The following is a 17,677-nucleotide window of genomic DNA, read 5'->3' as shown; positions in this document are numbered from 1 at the left end:
GTTTTACTAACCGGAGACATGGCATGACATATGTGGACACGCCATTCGACATGTTCATGACAAGTCAAAAAAAAATTAAATTCATGTTTTTAATAATGATTTTTATAATAAATAATTTTTATTTATTTATGACATTATTTCATTAATTAAAAAGTTCCGCATCCACACACTCTAGATTTCAAAAAATGTGCAAATTTGTGTCTCGAACTCGTATCAAGTTCCTGTCTGTGTTTGTATCCTTGTGACCTAGCTGGTTAACTCCAGACCTGCAACGGCCTCAGATTTAAATCCGCACAACCCATGATCCAAATTTGAGCATTTAGGTCTAAGGTTCAGTCGCACTAGCTCATAGCCAATACCCAAGTGACCCAAATCCCTGGGACCCGGTTATACAGCATGAGAGGTTTAAACCAATAGATTGGAATATCACCCAGTTGGGGTTCTTCAATAGAAAATGTAAAGAGATAGGAGGAGCAGGTTTGTGCCATTGACATCCATATAATCTCGTTTATGCGTGTTGTGAACAAGTACACTGACCATGCTAACTTTTTGGTCGGAGTACCTACATTCCCACAAACAGTTTTTTGAGTCTCAATAATATATTCAGGTGGAGTCAATCTTACAGATTACAAGGCCAGCAGAACAGACTATAGGAAAACCAAAGTCGACTCGTGACTGAACTGAGCCCACCATGTAGTGACCCGGCTCAGTAGGTTGACTGACACCAGTCGAGTCGATTTTATATGAGCCCTGTGTTCATAAGCTTGCATGAGAGGTGATCTTCGTAGGCTGATGGTTACTAGTTTATTTTCTTTTGTGAGGAGGTAATCAGCACCATGTTTCCATGGGACATTCTACTTGATATAGGCTCTTGATATGTGATATGGACACAGAGTTCCCCTTTATTTGAAAGATACCCTATTAAGTGATGATCACATTATCACTCCTGCCCAGGGTTACCGGTAACACGTTTTTTACTCAAAATTGCATTTCCTAATAAATGGACCATGTTGAATGCATCCACAGTGTCAGATTGATCAAATAAAACCAGAACCCATGAGATTCAGCTAGAGAATATGGTACTTTTACAGTGCAGCCAATATTTTCCCGTTAAGTACATTTGAGAAACTGTGGCTTCAAATTTTAGATATACCTACATTACATTCCTCAAGATATAACCTCGAAAACATGAACAATCAAGAACTTCAGTACTAAAACCTTTTCCCCTCTTAAATCAGATGCAATAGGAAATAAATGTAGCCATCACAATATAGTATACTTAAAACATTTTCCCTTCCAAATTCCAGAAATAGTTCATAGGCCTTTGGTTTTCAGTACAAATTCTAGTTTTGTTTCCTAAATTGAATAACAGAATCAAATCCAACTTGTAACCAAATAAAAGGACACATTGCAAATGACAAAGGCTAATCTCTAGAGGACAAGGTCCTCCATGAAGGAACAACAGCTGAGCAGTGGCCACCTAAGAGATGGATGCGATTCAATAGTGGTCAAGCAGTGAGCAGAACCTAGACAAAGCCACCCACTGTCGAGTGCTCTCCATCTCAATACCTGTCCACGCGGAGAGCATAGGACCTCATCTTATGGAACACACTCTTCAAGCTAAATGTACCAGCTGACATAAATTTTAACTACCGTTTAAGCTGAATTCGTTGTTTAGGAAAGGGAAAAAAATGCAATGTGCAAAACACAGGTCACCGGCAGTAAAAAAATACAATGTAACTGCTGTCATTAAAAGTTGGCAACAGATGTGTTTCATATCAGTGCTACCGTAGAAGATCCAGTGGTATGCGCGCTAATATATGATTTGCTCATTATAAAATTATTACAAGAACTTACCAATAGAATCATATAAAGGTTGGAAAATGTCTCTGAACCAGGAGAATGAATCTTACAGAAAATAATTTCAAGGTGGTTTTCATTTTTCAAGGATTTGTAGGAAATACATGTTCAATGAATTTTAGAAAACGGAGGGCATAAAGTCTGGGGTCAACAGCTGAGATCGAGAAGGAATCAAATTGAAGAGATTTGCAGGCATGTTCAATTTTCTTCTTCATGTTGTACTCTTGCAATATGTCAATGATGCCAAGATAGATAACAACATCATATACCTCATGAAACAAGTCACTTTTCTCTTTCTCTTGCACCGAAATATGTTCTGCTCTAGCAGGCATATTAACACCCAGCTGGATCGGAAACCTGCTCAAATGAGAAAAGAAACTTTAACTTTGAAAAAGAAATTTCAATTGCACACATGTATGCACATGTGTGAAGAAGAAGAAATAGATGCCAAAGAACCTTGCAGTGCCAGGAAGGAGGAGATCCACTTCCTCATCACCAGCAGCGGATGCTCGCAGCCTGCTACCTCTCATGTGAGGACCGACCACAACACCATTCTGGTGAGGTCCTCTTGCAACCAAAACAAGGACTTGTGGGTTGCTGGAAATTTCATCTTCATGTGCAGCTGCTACTGAACCGGAAAAATATGGTCATAATTGCTTTATGCCTCTGAATATGCTCACAGAAATTGGTAATAATAGCTAGCTAATTTTCACTACAGTTCAATTACAAATACTAAATCATTAAGACCTGTTTGAAGACAACAAAGATTTTCCACTCGTAGGCTTCAATAACTCGTGCGCTTTCTCAAAATGTTCATTAATGTGGTCAACAGCAGATCAATACTGAACAACTTGTGATGTGATTTTGAAGTATCCAAACATGAAAACTAACTTGGTTATTTCTTAGCCCTTGATGTCTACAGGTCTGTCATTGATCCTGACAAACCTGAATTTGAGAAATTTATTGAAATAAATGCTCCTGTTTGTATCTCAAAATGGACCCTGGAACCAAAGAAATCTCCTTCAAAGAACTACTAAATTTGAAGTTTCATGTCAACCTCACTCCATGATCTTGTTTCTTATTCAGTATTCACGTAATGCATACATACATGCCTAGACCTGCGTATGATGGCTACATTTTCTGAAACAATGTTCACAACAGGTTACATGAATGGATGATAACCAAGATAATTACAACCAGAATTTGAAATTATGACACTCCCCACTCATCAGCCTGTTTGAAGGATCAATTACAAAGATAGTTATAAATCCTTAAAATTCATCAGGGTGCATCAAAGGTGTCCAGGAATATGCTAATATATTGCATTAGTTTGTCAACTTTGCTTTGCAGATTCCTAGTGAAATCCAGGCCTATGTTACAAAGGTGCGGGTGAGGATGCAGGTGCGGGTGCGGATGCAGTTGCGGCGATGCGGCACTTTAAAAAAACTTGGGTGCGGGGAGTGTGTGTATATATATATATATATATATATATATATATATATATATATATATATATATATATATATATATATATATATATAATGTAACAGTTTTAAGTTAGCATTAATAATGAAATAAAAATAATTATCATATCTGGAGCATAAACTAGCAGGCATGGGTTTAGGTTGTGCTGAACCCAGTAACACTGGGTTCAGCAGATCCGAACCCAGCAACCATGGGTTCGGTTCTGCTGAACCCAGGAGCATAAACTAGCAGGCCTGGGTTCAGCAGAGCTGAACCCAAGGTTGGGTTCGACCCTTGCCAAGATGAGGGGAGGAGGAGAAGGAAGAAGGAGAGAGAGAGGAGGAGGAGAAGGAAGAGGAAGAAAGAGAGAGGAGGAGGAGGAGGAGAAGAAAGAGAGGAGGAGGAGAAGAAAGAGAGGAGAAGGCGGCAGAGGGAGGAAGAGAAGGAAGAAGAAGAAGGGAGGAGGAGGAGGAGGATTACCTGTAGCCGCGGGTGCCGGTAGGAGGAGGAGGACTGTTGCGCTGCTGCCATCGGTAGGAAGTGGAGGAGGAGGAGCGGAGGAAGAGTCGAGAATGGGATGGGGGGGGGGGGGGGGGGTTGTGTTTTGTGCAAATGTGCCCTAACCCCCCCCCCTTTAAAACACAATTTTTCTAACGAAATGGACTCGGTCAATGACCGAGTTCATTTATGGACACTTATAATCTTGGGTGCGGTTGACCACACCCGGTGTGGCTGATTTTTAAAATAGCCGCACCTGCATTGCGTCACGTCGACACGGGTGCAGCGACCCTTTAGAAGAGTCCATGTGACATAGATCCAGGCTCAATGGACAGGTGGCACTGGACATAATCAATTGGAGTGGTGCTACTCCAACAAATTTAACTCATTGTCTTCTTGGAATGTCATGAGGGAAGAAGGCAATCCTTTATAAAGGTTGGACAGTTGGTGTGGGCTAAGAACAAAGGCCCTCTTACAGCAACGACTCTTCATTTTTCCCATGCTAATAGGCTCCTCACCGAAGATCGGCTCCAACACTTTTGTATACAGCTTGCTAGTCAATGTTGCTTATGTAACCAAGGCCTGGAGTCAGCACACCATTTGTTTGTGGATTATGTGGCATCCTAAAACGTTTGGAAAGAGTTGGGAAGTTGTCATGCTTGGAGGAAACCACGAGTCAGCTTGAAGTGCATGTGGGAGGTGGTCCATGCCCAACAAGCATATTAAGCGTGGATGTATAATCTCATTCCAATTGGTGGTTTGCAAGATTTGGGAGGTCAGGAACTCTCACTTTCAACACAGGATCCTGACCAACTTGGTCAATTCATGGTTTGTTTATGTATTGTGTGGCATCCTAAAACTTTAGAAAGAGTTGGGAAGGTGTCATGCTTGGTGGAAACCACGAGTTAGCTTGAAGTGCATGTGTGGGAGGTGATCGATGCCCAACGAGCATATTTAAATGTAAATGGATAATCTCAGTTCAATTGATGGTTTGCAAGATTTGGGAGCTCAGGAACTCTCACTTTCAACACAGGATCCTGACCAGAAGACATCACAGTTGCTGAGGTCTTAAATGGTGCGAGGGAACATATAATGCCGATTCTCAATTTGACTAATCACCCAATTTGGCTTAACTGATTGTACGTAAACAGATGGAAACTGCCCCCACAGATGGGTGTCCTTAGCCATTTTAAGTTGCCGTGCACAGCTGAGAAGATTTGGTTTCACAGTTTGAACCATGTAAGGGAATTCCTTAAGACTTGATGTTTGGTCCATATTGCGGAGTTGGGACTAAGGGAATGGGTACGGTGGCATGAATTTTTTTATGACATGCAGATACCTAGAGTCCTCACGAAGTCATCTCGGAAGGATGTGATGCATGCACTGTCTCGGGTGACAAAGGGAAGATTGAGCTGTTCTTTGGGGACTGCAGTTGCTTTGAAAGTGTTTTCACAGTTTTGATCCATTTCAATGTATTTGGGTTCCTAAAGAATGTTTGTACTTTCCTAGCAATTAGCTGAATTGGGAATCCTGGTCATGACTGGTTATGGATAAAGTAAACAATAGATTGGTTTCCTTCTGATGATCATCTGTGATTGGTTGTGACTTTCTATTACACTGGTAGGGGTCTGCCTAACCATGTCAATCTGAAAAAAAAACAAAAAACAAAAAACAAAAAACTGCCAATACAAGACAAAGTTAGGTATGTCTTCGACATTGATTGGTTTTCTCGAAACAACAATTAGCAGCTTATATTAAAGGTTGATAACAAAAATAATCAAATTTCAGACATGGGCAGGTGAACAAGAGATCAGAATTATGGAGGACACTCTTGTAATGAAGTATGCAAAATTACAAATAACAAAGTGTAAAACACTTACAAGTCCAATATATTACTTTTACCAGCAGGAAGATAGAAGGAAGAAGACAAAGAGGATGCAGAAAAGTCATGCCTAATTTAATGATCCCTGACCTAAAACCTTTACTTTATCTACAGCACCTTACAAATATTAATATGAACAATAATGTCCCTAAACAAGAATACAAAATACAGGATATAACAAGTACAAAGTATACATAACATAATGTATGGATCTAGACCAGATCTGGATCCAGATCCATATCACGTCTTAACAGCCTCCCTCAAGTTGTACACTATCTTGAATCATGGACAACTTGCCCTTTAAGAACAAAAAATTATGTTTGGTCAGCCCTTTTGTAAATAAATCAGCTACTTGATCTTCAGTGCGAACATAATATGGCTCAATTTCTTTCTCTTCAACCTTTTGCCTGACGAAATGTTGATCTATCTCAATATGTTTTGTGCGACTATGGTGAATGGGATTAAAAGAAATATTTATGGTACTCTAATTGTCACACAGTAACAATGATCTCGAGATAGATTCTCCCAATTTTCTTAGCAAATGTCTAACCCATGTAGCTTCCGCTGTAGCAGCTGCCATTAAACGATATTCAGCCTCAGTACTTGGTCTAGCAACCGCCTTTTGTTTTCTACTACTCCAAGACACAATGTTGCCACCAAGAAATATACAATATCCTGAAACTTACCTCCTCTCATATGGATCCCCAGCCCAGTCTGCATCTGTATAGATAAGGATTTTATGAGCTTCATTATCTATAAGGTTCCTCTTGTAAACAAGTTCATCTCCTACTATGCCTTTAAAGTATCTCAATATTCGCTTAACTGCATCCATGTGCCCAGTTCTTGGTTCATGTATAAATTGGGACACTTGATTTACAGAATAAACAATGTCTGGTCTAGTAAAGGTAAGATAATGAAGCATTCCGACTATACTTCGGTATCTAGAGGGATCATCATACAAGTCTCCATCTTGAGAACTCAGCTTGTGATGTAAAACACTCAGAGTAACCAGGGGCTTGCAATCCTTCATTCATGCCCTGTCCAACAAGTCAAGAATATATTTATGTTAGATTAGAGTCAAGACATCATCTTTCCTGTCAACTTCTATGCCAAGGAAGTACCTCAATTCTCCAAGATCCTTCATCTTAAAACTCTGACTTAAGAATTCTTTGACTTCCTGAATATGGTTGCAAGAGTTGCCCGTGATAATTATGTCATCTACATAGATAAATAACAATGGGGTTGTATGGTCATCCTTGAAGATGAATAGTGAGTTATCAAGAGAGCATATGTGAAAACCAAGATTTTGAATTTTGAGAGAAAAACTGTCAAACCAGGACTGCGATGCTTGCTTTAGACCATAAAGAGCTCTATTTAATTTGCATGCATATGTCTTAGAATCTCCTGCATATCCAGGTGGCTGCTCTATATATACTTCTTCTTTAAGGTCCCCGTGAAAAAAGGCATTCTTCACATCCATCTCTGATGAATGGCTAGAGATAATATGATACAAATTGTTCCCATTTTAACCACAAGGCTGAATGTCTTATCATAATCCTGCCTATATTCTTGAGTGAAACCTCGTGCAACAAGTCTTGCTTTGTGTCATTCAATGCTCCCATCAGGTTTGCACTTGATCTTATAAAGCCATTTAGATCCCACAACATTTCTGTCTTTGGGTCTGGGAACAACTTCCCATGTCTGACATTCATGTAGCGCTTCCATTTCATCATTCATTGCCTCTATCCACTTGTATGACTTGACTGACTGATAGAAGGTAGTAGGTTTATCTTGCTTCTCAATCTGTGATAGAAATAATTGAAAGTCCAAAGTGAAATTATCATAACTAACCCATCTCTGAATTGGATGTTGAATTCTTTATGATCTCCTGATGAAAAATTGATTCTCAGGTTCATCAGTAATGATGGGAATAACTTACGTTGTTCTTCTCACATAGATTGGTCCTAAAAACTTTTGAATCTCCTTAGGCGGCAAATCGTCAACTTCAATCTAAGTTGTGCAAGGTGTTTCATCTGGCACAAGAGTAGACATGGGAACAACACTGCAACCCGATGAGCACTCTCCATTGGGGTTAATAAACAAATTGACATTCAACCATGGAGAATAAACCTCAACACGGTGAGGCGTATTCTGCGAAAAATGTGTGTGGCCACCTTCGAAATTCTGCTCATCAAAGACCACATTTCTGGATATCTTAACACACTTGGACATAGGTTCATAGTACCGATAGCCTTTGTAATCATCCGCATATCCTACAAATATGCACTTAAAAGCTTTATCTTGAAACTTATTTCTCAAGAATTTGTCAATATACACATAACAAACACAAAAAAAAACTCGTAAATCATCATAATCTGGGTGCTATCTAAAAAGAGTATAATAAGGAGATTTGTTTTCTAAAATAACCATCGGCAAACGATTTATAATATAGACCGCAAAATGAAAAGTCTTTGCCCATAACTGAATGGAGATATGACTGTCATGTAACATGTTCATCGCACTCTCAACAATGTGGCGATGTTTCCGTTCAGCCACACCATTTTGTTGTGGTGTATGCGAACAGGAAACTCTATAACCTTTTTTATGGTTTGCGTAGCCAAGAAACGCACATGGAATAACACGAGGAGAAAGTTTGTCATTTTTGTTAGAAAAAATAAAGCATTTACACCCAAATACCTTTAATCGCGAATAATCTGGGATTTGTTTGAATTTTTTTTCAATAGGATATATATTGTTTAGTAAAGATGATGACATTCTATTAATGAGATAGACTGTAGTTAGAGTAACTTTGGCCCAATTTTTTTTTGGTACTTTGTGAGTAATGAGTAGAGTTCTTGTTGTTTCTATAATATGTTTATGCTTTCTTTCTGCTAAACCATTTTTTTGTGGAGTATAGGGGCATCACCTTTGATGTGTAATTCTATGTAAATTCAAATAGTCTTTAAATTCTTTTGATAAGTACTCTCTCCCTGAATCAGTGAAAAAAATGAAAATATCATTTTTAATCTGTTTTTTAACTAAGTTGTGAAATATTTGAAAGTGTAAGAAAACCTCAAACTTATGTTTGAGAAAATAAATCCAAGTATGCCTTGTAAAGTCATCTACGAAGATGACATAATATGTAAAACCTCCTTCGGATATAACAGGTGCAGGGCCCCATACATCCGAATGAACTAAATCAAGTGGTCGAGAAGAGACAAAATTTCTTTCTTGAAAGGGTAATTTCTTCATTTTTCCAAGAATGCATTCTTCACATTTAACAACAACAACTACGCCTTCATCCCAAAACAATTGGGGTCGGCGATATGAACTAACAAAGAAAATCATTCTGGGTCTTCCACATGAATCCTTCTCCTCCAATCATTTCTATCCAATGCCATGTCCTCGGTGAGGTTCAAAGCATTCATATCCTTTCCTATCATCTCCATCCATGCCTTCCTAGGCCTACCCCGACCTCTTTTAACTAATATATTTTCCCATTTCTCCATCCTTCTAACTAGCGCATCATTAGGTCTTCGCCGAATATGTTCAAACCACCGTAAACGATTCTCTCTCATCTTATTTTCAATGGGTGCAACGCCTACCTTCTTACGTATCTCCTTGTTCTGAATCTTATCTTTTATTGTATTTCCACACATCCATCTAAGCATACGCATCTCAGTTACACTCATTTTTTGAATATGACGTCTCTTGGCAGTCCAACATTCTGTACCATATAGTAAAGCGGGCCTAATAGTCGTCCTATAAAACTTTCCCTTTAACCGCAATGGCATTCTACGATCGCACAGCACTCCAGTAGCACTTTTCCATTTCATCCACCCAACCTTTATCCTATGATTTACATCTCCATCAATTTCTCCATACTTTTGAATGATGGATCCCAAATATTTGAAATAATCATTCACCGGTATATCTTGCTCACAAAGCTTCACTACACTCCCATCACTACTTCGTTGCTTACTAAACCGACATTCCATATATTCAGTCTTACTCTTACTCAACTTAAAACCTCTAGCTTCCAATGTCTGTCTCCATAATTCTAACTTAGCATTAACCCCAGCTCTAGACTCATCAATCAAAACAATATCATCAGCAAACAACATACACCACGGTACATTTTCTTGAATTGATCTCGTAAGCTCATCCATCACTATCGCAAATAGGAAAGGGCTTAAAGCAGATCCTTGATGTAACCCAACCGTTATCGGAAAATTGGTTGTCACCCCTCCACAAGTGCGGACATTGGTTACTACTCCTTCATACATATCTTTAATTATACTAATGTACTTGAGAGAAACACCTTTCTTCATCATTGTCCACCAGAGAACGTCCCTAGGTACTCTATCGTATGCCTTCTCCAAATCAATAAAAACCATATGCAAATCTTTGTTCCTCTCTCTATTTCTCTCAATCTTGGAAAAATGTTCACATTTAAAGGGCTCAAAATTACAAAAATGTTCCATCTTTGGAAAAAACTGAATCTTGGATATACTATGATGGCCAAGTCTCTTGTCCCATAAATCCAAGTCCATTTTTTTAACATTACAACATAAATCATTCTTGGAAATTTCCAAAAAATTCATATAATATAGGTCTCTTTCTCTATGGCCTTCCCCAATCAACTTCCCTGACTGGTGATCATGCACTCGACAACCACGAGAGCGTTATATCCATGGTTAGATAATTGAGAAACAGATAAGAGATTGAGGTTTAACTTAGAGATATATCTAATTTTTGGAATGTAAAAACCTTTTGGGTCTTTGAAATTATTTTCAAAATTCTCTATTCCTTTGATTTCAAGTTATGTCCCATCAACGGTAAAAACATTTGACTCATTTGAGTTATGACATTCAGATAATATGTTTATATTTGGTGTCATGTGAAATGAGGCACCTGAATCAAGAAGCCAAGGAGATTTACCTGGATCAGAAGTGCTAACGAAAGAGACTGTGGCTCCAACTGATGAAGATGCTCCCTTGAGTAGTGGTTGAAGTGCTTCCACCAATTGAGCTAAAGACATTTTCAATGGAAGATTGATTTGATTCTTGTGGAGGTCCGACAGAGGCAACCTTTTTCTCATAAGGTCTCTTCAATTTTGGATAATGAGTTTTCACATGTCCTGGTTCACGGCAATAATAACAAATAATTTTTCTTTTCTCGAATTCATTTCCTTGCCTTTCATCATTTGTCCTTCCGTAGTTTGGGGGTTTGTATGTTCGAACATGATTTCCTGGTCTGAATACGGCAAGAACCGAATCATCATCACACTTGGTGATTCTACTCTTGAGCCTATTTTCTTTTATACTTAGCTCTTCTATGGTGTCTTCTATCGAAGGCACCTTCCCTCCGTGAGGAAGAATGAACTTAGTAGATTCAAACTTCAGTCTTAATCTGTTAATAAATTGAAAAAAGTACTCCACATTTATTTGGTTTTGGCGGAGTTCTATATCTTGTGGGCAATGTCACTTTAGTTCAAGAAGTGTCAACTCTTCCCATAACTCCGATAAGCCATTATAATATTCTCTCATACTCTTGTCTCCTTGAACCATATTTCTAACTTTGATTTGTAAGTTGCACATATGTGCAATATCTTTAAGAGAATACATTCTCTTAAGATAATCCCAAGCATCATAGGCATGCTCAAATTTTGCAAGGCTTGAGCATTTCTTGATGTTCACGCTAGATATGAGCCAAGACATAATCTTGGCATGTATCATTCTTCATTTTTTCCATTTTTTTTCGTAAGTCGCAATAGTTTTAATTTTTTTCACTTCCGTGAGAGAAATTTTTATCTCTCCTTCTATCTTTGTGAGGATCAGTGTAGGTTCTAAATCGATCCCATTCACTAATCCCCACAAGCCCTTTCCCCATATAAGATGCTTCATGATAGAAGCCCATGTAACATAGTTTGAGTCGTTTAGTTTGATAGGCTTAATTATGACATTATCGTTGTCATCCATTTTACAAGTATTGAGAAAAGAAATGACTAGGAGAAGAGCAAAGAAGAAGATGGGAAAAGAGAGGACCAAAGGCAATGTTACTCCACCACGGATGATGTGCACAAGAATTCCTCCAATCTCCCAAGCTTTCACACGATCACTACTTGTAAAGAACTTCACCTTTTTCTTTCAAAAAAAGAAATTTCGAATGACACGCTTCCCAATGCACCAAGAAACCTTAGCTTGATTAATGGCTCTGATACCATGTAAGAAAATGAAGTCCACAATTGGATCTTCAAATGATGCTCACAACTAATCTCACAAAAGAACCACAAAGGTTCACAAATAGCATACACCCACAAGAACCACTAGGGTTCATACACCAAACTCAAAAAGAGTATGCAAAGCAAAAGGGAATAAGAAAGACTTTCATTCAAGTGGGAGAAACCCACACTCAAGAATACAAAATAAGAGGGGAGAATCCCCTATTTATAATACAAGAGAATGAGAAGGAAGAGGGAGTCGTTGGGCTCCCAACAGCTCTATTGAGAGATATTGAGAGTCCAACGGCTCACTCTTCTTTGTGCTTTTTGACTTTGGTCAAAAAGCACAAAGGCTAAAAATGTCTAAAAAGAAACTAAAAAAAAGATAACTATCCTAACCCTAACTAGACTATGTAACTAAACTAAAAAAAGATTACATATGAGGGATGTATTACATATGAGATAAGCTATGAGATTACAAATGATAGTTTTCTTTTAACAAGATTGACTGAATCACAAATACTTATACTTTTTTTCCAGAAATTTTCATTAATTCTGAGGAAGAATTAAATTATCAACCTTTCAATTGAGAAAAAAAGTTCATATGAATCAGTCAGCACAACTTTTTCAAAAGGGTTCACACATCCATAAATTTGTTATACAACCTGAAAATTGTTCTTTAATCTTTATATGTCTAATGCCAAATGCCAAAAACTCTATCAAGTGAAAGTAATCTACCTTCTTCAGCAAGTGTACTAAATCCTCCTGGTGTTCCTGCCTCCTGATCGGTCATGAATGACGGTTGATACTGGGGAGCTCTATAGTGCACACCTAGTAAAAGACTATAATCCATAATCCTTTGTGTTTCTAAGAATTTGCAATCGATCTCTATTTGCCTGCAGAACCACAAGAGTTGATAAGAAACCAAAGAAGCTAAAAAGCTTAAAAAACCACTGATATTGGAATGAAGAGATACTCAAGTAACAAATTTGGGTAATACATGCAAAACCAGAATAATTTATGAACAGAAAATGCTTCCAGTTCTTGCGAGCATAGTTTTTGCCTCCACAACGATAAGACAGCACAATGTCATAGATGCCTTCATTCAGCAGATCATGGGAGTATAAAGAAGATGCCACTTTTGCATGTAATACTGTAACAGAAATTTGTTTCAACAGCTCATTCCATAGCAACTTATCTTTTATAATTTTGTTTGAGTACTTCTACCTTTTAAATACCCATTTGCCTAGATGGTAAAAAGCGTATTGCATATACATCATACTCCACTATTGACGGCAATCAAACAGGCTAACCCTTCATTTCTCCTTTTCTCCTTTTTGTTTGGAGAGAAGAATTTCAATGGAAGATGTTAGAACTTAAAAGGTAGTAAGAACAAAAATGAATAGACAATCTCAGTACGGTCTGGTGAAAAAGAACAGCTGTAAGGCTACATGACACCGACACTTAACATGCATATCCGGTATCGACACGATATGACACTCGACACTTCATGGGCACAATCAAACCAGCTTCACATGGTCAACATTGTGCCATTAACTTTATCTATTTTCTTTTATGATCTTATTTCACATTCACTTGAAGTATTTTTTTTTTAATTTGTCACCAATTACATTACATTTCAATTTTAATTTACTTTCATTATTTGATTTCCTAAATATAGTGATTTAGAATTGTTGTTTTATACATACACACACATGTACATCTATGTGTGTGTACAGCTGTGCCCGTGTCTTAATTATTGAAAATTATCGAATTGTACCAAACGAATCTGCATCGTGTCCTGCTCCCGCATCCGTATCCATGTGACATAGGTATAAGGATATCAAGAAAATATAATCCAATTGGACAACTACAGTTACAGCTTTTTCCCTTTTGAGCAACAAAAAGAGAATTTAAAATCAATGCAACTTAGTGCTGATTCCGTGTCACTGAAACCCATTAGTAAAAGAAAGGCAAGGAGAGAATAGGAAGGGATTTAAAGGTAACAATAACAATAATAATAACATATTTAAGTAAGCCTTCCAGATATTCAATCATTATCTGGTTCTACTAGAGTGTAATTATAGTTAAGAAACAAATTTTCTCAATTAAGTTACAGGCTCTCATTTTAGAGGTCATGTGACTGGGGAGCCAGGGTGTAATTCATGTCGGCCTACTATTTAAGGATGATCATCTCAACTTTGTCATTCTTTATATATGTTGATATATAAGCTGGCCTCAGAACTACCATTAAGCTAAATCTTATTCAAATGCTATGTCAAATGGATGCAGCTGCAGATATGGGGATATGACCATCTTTGTGAAGTTTTCAATATGACTAGTATAAGGGGATCAATGTTGTGAAAAGCGTTAAGGCGTAGCGAGGCGCTCCACCGAAATCTGAGGCGAGGCGTAAGCCTCGAGGCAAAAAGCGTAAGCCTCAATTTTTTTTTTGAAAACTAAAAAAAACTATAAAAAATATTTTAAATTATAAATAAATAAAAAATGCTTTATTGATGAAGGAATTACACTTTATACCTATACAAGAACAGCCAAAAAATAATAAACAGAGCATGTTTGGGCTTGGCTCATTTACCAAGGGACCGAGCTAGTGACTCGTCTTCTCATTGGAAGGACATAAAACATTTAGGAAGATGGTTTCTTGAGGGAACCATCCTTACAGGTTGCTGGTGTGTGGTGTTGGTTCAAGTCTATCATCTTTCCATTGAATGAAAAAATAAAAAATTCTTTTTCCTATTCAATAACCATGTTATGTTGACATCTGCAGAGTTTGCTAATTTCATAATATTAGTTATTTGCATTGATCACCTAAAGTTTCCATCTCTTTGCCTCAATGAAAGGCAAACCAAAGAAACTTAAGCCTCAAGCTCCTCTTCAGGACAGAAACCAAAAGCAATTCTATGAGCAATACAAGTTCAGGTATCCAGATTCCAAGAGGACCTGTACAAGTCATAGTGGAAAGCTACATGATCCTTCATGAACTGCAGAACAGGTGCCTTATAACTAATTTCAAGAAAAATATGATCAAAATGACTCATGGTTATGAGGAATGCTTACAGCCAGTAGAAGTTCTACATTGTAGAAAATCTGAAACCGTACACATGAGCATTCAACATACCAATCACCTTTAAGGCTATAAAAGAACTTGTCAACCTGAAGCTGAAAAGTTTCATAAACTCGGACAAAAAACTACTCAAAATGTTCAAGTGGATTAGATATATATAGTCAACAGACAAAACAGAAAGAATGAGTGGAGTGGTTCCAGAATCATGTAGATACATCATAGATCAAGGGAGGACATAGGCATAACCCCAAATAACTAAAAACCATACATCATACACAAAGAACTGGTATATGTGAAAGACAAACATAACAACAGTATGAGGATAAATTGAAATGAGGTGATAAAATGTTCTTTTTAGGGCTACAATTCAGTACAACCCTCATGCAACAGCAAGATCAACCCTGAAAGACCAACTTTTGAAAGCTTGAGTTAGGTTGACGACGAGACAGAGAGAGGTGGGAGAGGCCTAGATGAGAGATGGGAGAGAGCAAAGAGACCAGGGAGAGCAGACGAGAGAGAGAGAGAGAGAGAGAGAGAGAGAGAGAGAGAGAGAGATGGGTGAGAGCAAACGAGTGAGAGACGAGAGAGAGCAGCGAGTGAGAGAATGAGGGCCCCGACCCTAATTTGCAATCCTAAATTTTGGTCAAATGGGGGCTTTGACCCCCATTTGACCAAAAAAACGAGACGCATATGCCTCACCTCGAGGAGCGCCTCGCCCCGAGGCGTACGCCTCAAGGCGTATGAGGCGTACGCCTCAGAGCCTTTACGCTTTATACCTGCGCCTCAAGGCACAAAGGCCCTCGCCTTGAGGCGAGGTGCGCTTTTTGCGCCTTTTTAATAACACTGAAGGGGATACAAAACGGGAGCCAAATGGAGAATCTGTGTGACAGCCACTTACACAAAACAGGTTAACAGGAAACAGTGACATAAATATATTACTGGAAGACCATGATGGTCGATGGAAAAGAGTGTAGCTTATGTATGCATGTGCATGTGAAAACCTTGTTGGGCTCAAGTGCATAAATTTATCTCTAGCGTCAGGCCATGTACATCTCTCAATAGCCTATGATCAGTCATCTCCTGTCTTGCTTTGGTCAATACTGCATAAATTGAAGCCTTGAATGATCACTACACTATAGTTCAACTTGATCAGCTACAACTTTACCAGGTTAACTACCACGCGTGAATGACTCCTCTATTCTTAATTTAACTAGGTGCAAGTTACCAAAGAATCTATTTTGCTCAACCTCGAAAATTCTCAACCACCGTTATTTTAAACAACAGGTCTTTGTACAAACAAAAGGAGTTCAAGAAACTCCAAACTTACCACAAGGAAAACTGACCACTTTTCCTTTTAAGCAATGATGAACATTTTACAGCTATTTCAAGCTTAGTATGACAGCATCTAACGTGATTGGGATGCTTCCTTTTCCTCACAAATGTCAGAAACATGACAAAATTTAACAGGTATCTGTTAAATAGGCATAACTTTTTAACCACATATCTGCATACATGCATACACACACACACACACACACACACACAAGCATATAGGTTCATCCAACACTGAACCCGCTTATGTTTAGTAGTTCAAAGTCAATGGATGCTCATTATTCATATGCTAGATATCAAAATGCTGTGTGTTTGCGCATAATGATTGTTTTGAACTTTGTACTCATGCATGCTTGCGTAGTCATTTAAGATATGTTGTTCCATCCATTTTGTGCTTCGATCTTTCAATGATTTCATTTGCTTTCATACAATGAATTCCCTGTCAGGCATGTCACTGTACATAGATCATGAATGATGAAGGTATCATTCATACAATAAAAAGAAATGGTCAATAAAACCCTTACTTCAACAATCCCTGACGCCAAGAAGGCTCCAAATAAAATTGATAGTTCAGATCCAAATCTTTGAGGGTGCTGTTCTCATCAATTTCAATTTTGTTTGTGGAACGCCCTTGGGATGATCCTTTCAGATCAAATCTTCGATGAATTCGCAGTTCTGTGCAAAACATGTTGCCCATTACTACAAACCGAAACTGCACATTCACAAAACATTTTAAGAAATCATTATGTAGTGTTGTGACATCAAGCATTTAACCAAAATCTTATAAGCAAGAAAGTGCAGAAAGAAAAATGGATGCGCATTTTTTATGGGAATAGAATAGAAACATAAGTCGAATACAAGATAAAATCTTGAAATAAATTTAGTACCTTTTGGCCACCTGTTTTGATCCTGTGAAGCCCAAAGAATTTTGTTATAAGAGTATTTTCATAAGTATGAACATGATGGTGATAGTTTGGGAGCATCTGTAAGAGAATCTGCATATGCCGAAATGCAGCAAAATTAATTAACATTCAAACATATAATGAATGCAGTAAAAAAGGAAGCAAGATATGAATTGAGATCAACGAGCAGATGGAGAATTCTTGCAACAGCAACAATAGCCACAAAGTGATACTCAGCCTCAGTACCAGAGCAAGCAATAGCATGTTGCTTTCAATTTCTCCAAAAGATAACATGCCATCCCACCTAAAAACTGCTCAAATTTCAATCTCAAGTATTAAGAACTACTTCCTAGTCAAAGAAAACAAATCCAGAGGTATATTAGCTATGAGAGTGGAGACCAAGTCTTAGTTATGAAACATCATGAATAGCT

General features: G+C 38.0%; 1 protein-coding gene across 3 annotated transcripts in view; it reads right to left on the bottom strand.

The window, feature by feature from the left end:
* Nucleotides 1–1,721: 1,721 nt before the first annotated feature.
* Nucleotides 1,722–17,677, bottom strand: part of LOC149819365 (phosphatidylinositol 4-phosphate 5-kinase 9-like) — a 32,943-nt gene continuing 16,987 nt past the window's right edge. Inside the window, exons 5-9 of one of the 3 annotated variants that reach the window (XM_089986525.1) lie at nucleotides 17,232–17,339; nucleotides 16,869–17,056; nucleotides 12,666–12,823; nucleotides 2,317–2,488; nucleotides 1,722–2,217 (exon numbers count right to left, since the gene is read on the bottom strand). In XM_089986525.1, the coding sequence (XP_089842651.1) occupies nucleotides 1,944–2,217; nucleotides 2,317–2,488; nucleotides 12,666–12,823; nucleotides 16,869–17,056; nucleotides 17,232–17,339 (900 nt within the window). In that variant the 3' untranslated portion in view covers nucleotides 1,722–1,943. The remainder of the gene's footprint in view (nucleotides 2,218–2,316; nucleotides 2,489–12,665; nucleotides 12,824–16,868; nucleotides 17,057–17,231; nucleotides 17,340–17,677) is intronic. The other 2 variants (XM_089986526.1, XM_089986527.1) reach the window with 2 other exon arrangements.

This window comes from Nuphar pumila, chromosome 13, assembly GCF_984573655.1.
Source record: "Nuphar pumila chromosome 13, dmNupPumi1.hap1.1, whole genome shotgun sequence".
Lineage (NCBI taxonomy): Eukaryota > Viridiplantae > Streptophyta > Magnoliopsida > Nymphaeales > Nymphaeaceae > Nuphar > Nuphar pumila.
The sequence above is the reverse complement of the archived record's forward strand: the minus strand, read 5'-3'. Positions and strand labels throughout refer to the sequence as shown.